Source organism: Apium graveolens, chromosome 8 (assembly GCF_009905375.1).
Source record: "Apium graveolens cultivar Ventura chromosome 8, ASM990537v1, whole genome shotgun sequence".
Classification (NCBI taxonomy): domain Eukaryota; kingdom Viridiplantae; phylum Streptophyta; class Magnoliopsida; order Apiales; family Apiaceae; genus Apium; species Apium graveolens.
The window spans coordinates 253,442,400-253,446,832 of record NC_133654.1 but is presented as its reverse complement, the minus strand read 5'-3'; the positions used below and the strand labels follow the sequence as shown (position 1 = coordinate 253,446,832).

General features: G+C 35.6%; 1 protein-coding gene across 1 annotated transcript; it reads left to right on the top strand.

The window, feature by feature from the left end:
* Positions 1–667: 667 nt before the first annotated feature.
* LOC141680659 (uncharacterized) lies at positions 668–1,834 on the top strand. The gene has a single exon (XM_074486827.1). It carries the CDS (start codon positions 668–670, stop codon positions 1,832–1,834), a length of 1,167 nt encoding a protein of 388 aa, XP_074342928.1.
* Positions 1,835–4,433: the final 2,599 nt, after the last annotated feature.

Below are 4,433 nucleotides of genomic sequence, written 5' to 3'. Positions count from 1 at the left end.
CAATTTGTGAATATTTTAATTTCCAATAAAAGATTTGACAATTTTTTTTTGTTATTTTCTATATAATTTTTATAGTTCGGTTCAAACCCGAATCGAACCGAACCAAAAACCGTTTTATTTTCAACTTTTGAATTTTATTTGGTTCTATTCGATTTTAGTTTGATAAAAATTATTTGTTATAGTATTGATTTTTTTCAAATCCGAACCAAACCAAACTAAACTGTTGTCATCTGATGAGACTATGCAAGTCAACCAGCAAAGGTAGCAAGATCAGTCAACAAGTCAATCAACAAAGTCAACAGCTACTCTTGTAGAAAATTAGTTAGTTATAACAGCTATCAATTAGCTGTCTATTTTTTGTACTATAAGTGAGGAGCATACACTCCAGAGGATAAAAAGAAGCTTAGCTGCTAAGATTAAAAAGATATGTAACAAACTTATCTCAGATTCATTCAATAAAAAGAAAGAGTCTTCTTCTTCATATTTCTTGAGCTCCAATAATGGAGTTCGACATGGTATCAAAGCCACAGAACTCTGTAAAATCGTTATTCCACTGTTGAGAACATCAATCATTTACAATTTTTGAGTAATCTAATTCAATTGTTTAGTATTTTACTCATTTTCTTACACAATTGGTTGAGGTTTTTCCTGCAAATTTGAATCGAAAATGGCAGAATCTCCATCATATTTGAACGCAGCTACTGGAAATAATTCATCGTCAACAACACAAGCGCAGATAATTGATGCATCTCATTCATACTATCTTCATCCATCGGATCATCCGGGTTTGATTCTAGTCATAATTACTCTGAATGAGCAGAACTATAACCAGTGGTTTCGATCTATGCGCATAGCGTTGTCATCTAAACTCAAATTAAGTTTTGTTGATGGATTGTATGTTAAGCCTACAAATGCTACCTTACTTTTACACTGGAATCGTTGTAATGATATCGTAATCTCATGGATTTTAAACATTGTTTCACCTGATATACGACAAAGAGTAATGTATATGACGGTAGCTAAGGACATTTGGGATGATTTTGCGATAAGATTTGCTCAAACAAATGTTCCTAAATTATTTAATCTGAGAAAGGAAATTGCATCTCTGCATCAAGGCAATATTTTGATATTTGCTTACTTCACAAAATTTAGAACTCTAAATGATGAATTAGATGCCTTTTCTGTGGTACCTCATTGTGATTGTAGAAAGTGCACATGTGGAGTTAATGAAAAACTTGATGTTCTGAGTAAAAGTACTAGGTTGTCGCAATTTCTTATGGGACTATCTGATCAATACACTGCCATAAGAGGTCATTTGCTGCTGATGACACATGTGCCAAGTCTTAGTGTTGCATATAGTTTGTTGTTGCAAGAGGAGAATCAGAGGGATATTAGTTCTACCAGTGTAGTGTCTACAGATTATGTTGCTTTATCTGTGCGAAATCAGGAGAATCAAGGGGGTAATATGACATATTATTCGACAAACAGGCATTGGAAGGTTAATACTGGTAAAAGAACTGTGACTAATAGTTCTGTGATTTGTGAAGTGTGTCACATGTCAGGGCACAACAAAGATAAGTGTTTTTGTGTGCACGAGTATCCGGCTTGCCACAGACTCTTTGGGAAACCAAAACCAAAGCCAAAGCTACAGACTAAAATTGCTTATGCTCATAATGTAATTGCTGAATCAGGTGATCAGAATTCTACATTTAAGAGTACAGAGCCTACTGGATTCACTTCTGCTCTGTGTCAACAACTAATGGCTATGATTCAGAGCGACTTCAAAGCGCTTTCTACTGCTCATAATGGAAATTCTTCTCAGTCTCCTAAATGAAATATTAGTGGAACTTCATCTGCTCATCTAGCCGGTAATGTTATCCATTTTGTTTGTCATACTAATAGCAAACAAACTTTAAGTGCTGATAAATGAATTCTAGATTCCGGTGCAACTGATCATATAATACCACACTTTCAGCTTCTCACTAATGTTCATCAAGTTATATCTATGTTGCATCTACCTAATGGATATCACACTCCTGTCACTCATATAGGCACTGTACATTTGTATACTAATATAGTTCTAACAGGTGTTCTTTATGTGCCTAGTTTCAACTCTAATATTCTTTCTATCCCTAACCTTACTTCTGCAAATTCTTGCAATATCTTTTTTAATAAGGATGCTTGCTATATACAAGACCATATCTTGAAGAAGACCACAGAGATTGGTGAACTTCAAGAGGGCCTGTATCTTCTTCACCATCCTCTTGAGAGCCATGAGCAATTTCCCACATTTCCTTTGTGTTCATAAGCTCAAAAACTTTGTAATTATGTTATTGCTTCTGTATCAAACACTACTCTGTGGCATGCTCATTTAGGGCATCCATCTATTTCATCTATGAAATATCTTCCAAACTCAATGTATCATAATGCTGTTACTTTAAGTAATTGTGATACTTGCCATTTGTTTAAACAAACTAGATTGCAATTTACTGAGAGTTCTTAAGTTAGTTCAAATCTATTTGACTTAATACATGTTGATGTATGAAGGCCGTATAAGTATAAAACTCATGGAAATTGCAGTTACTTTCTCACAATTTTTTAGGACAAATCTCAAGCCACATGGGTGTTTTTGTTTGTTGACAAAACACAAGTTTTTGGTCTGTTAACTCACTTTATTTCTTATGTGCACAAAAAATTTGTGTGTCATATTAAAACTATTTGTTCTGATATTGGAACAGAATTTTTAAGCTCTACTTTTCAGTCATACCTTGCTAATCTTGGAATTTTACATCAACGTAGTTGTACTTATACTCCACAACAAAATGGTGTTGTGGAGCGTAAGAACAAATCTCTTCTAAACACTGTCAGGGCTTTAAGAGTTCAGGCTTCATTACCTATTACTTTCTGGGGAAACCACTTATTTGTTGAATAGAACTCCTATTCATAGTCTAAAGGGTCTTTTCCCATATCAAGTCTTATTTTCTAAACCACCATTTTATGATCATTTAAGAGTGTTCGGTTTATTGTATTTTGCCACTAACAGTTCTCCTCAAAAGGGTAAGTTTTCCAACAAGGCTTATAGATGCCTATTTCTTGGGTATCCTTTTGCTCAGAAAGGATATCGCATTATGGATTTGGCTACCAAGAAATTTTTTATATCCCGAGATGTCCAGTTTGTTGAATCTGTCTTTCCGTTTAAAGAAATCTCAACCTGTTCTCCTGCACCTCATTTGTTTACCACTGATATCACCATTGCTATTGATCCTTTGTCTGACTGCTACATTGTTCCTGTCTCAACTACTTCATCTGCATCTGCGGCTCTCACAACTCAAATATCTGAAATAAGTACTTCTCACTCTTCACCTCAACCTACTACACCTCCTGTTTCACTACCTACTCCACCTCAGCCTATTAGACAAAGTACTCGTGTCAGAGCAATACCAGAAAAATTTCAGTATTTTATTGGTCTCCCTAACAAATTCAGTTCTTTTGTTCTCATTTCACCCTCCCATTTTTCTGCCTTCACTCTTAAACATCAATGTTTTCTTTCAACTATTACTCATGTTCCTGAACCATCCTCATACAAGGTTGCCGGTCAGTATCCTGTTTGGTGTGAAGCAATGTGTGCAGAACTTGCTGCACTTGAAGCTAATAACACTTGGTCTATTACTCCTCTTCCACCTGGAAAAAGAGTTGTTAGCTGTAAATGGCTATATAAAGTTAAGTTTCATCAAGATGGATTTGTGGAAAGGTATAAGGCCCGATTGGTTGCTCGTGGATTTACCCAAACTGAAGGCCTTGATGATTTTGAAATTTTTGCACCTGTTGCAAAAATGACTACCGTATGTGTCTTGTTATCTTTAGCTGCTATCAGTAATTGGTCTGTAACTCAGATGGACGTCAATAATGCGTTCTTATATGGTGACTTAGATGAAGCGGTTTACATGTCCATTCCATCCGGCTATTATTTACCACCTGCTTATGCTAATTATTCATCCAAGGTTCCTTTAGTCTGCAAACTAATCATGTCTCTTTATGGGCTAAATCAATCACCTCGAAAATGGTTCATTAAATTCAAGTCAATGATGCTACCTTATGGTTTTACTCAGGCTACATCTGATCATAGCTTGTTTATTCTCTCTACTTCTCCTAGTTTTTTGGCTGTATTTGTGTACGTTGATGATATTTTAGTGGTTGGTAATGATCAGTCCACCATATCTCAATTTAAGGCTCACTTGGCAAGTCATTTTCAGCTTAAGGACTTGGGGCCAATCAAGTATTTTATGGGCATTGAGGCTGCTCGGTCAGACAAAGGCATTTACCTAAATCAACATAAGTACACACTTGACATTATTAAGGATGTTGGATTTGAACAAGCTAAGATCGCTACTGTTCCAATTGAGCAGAATCACACACTTCTTAGTGACACCAAT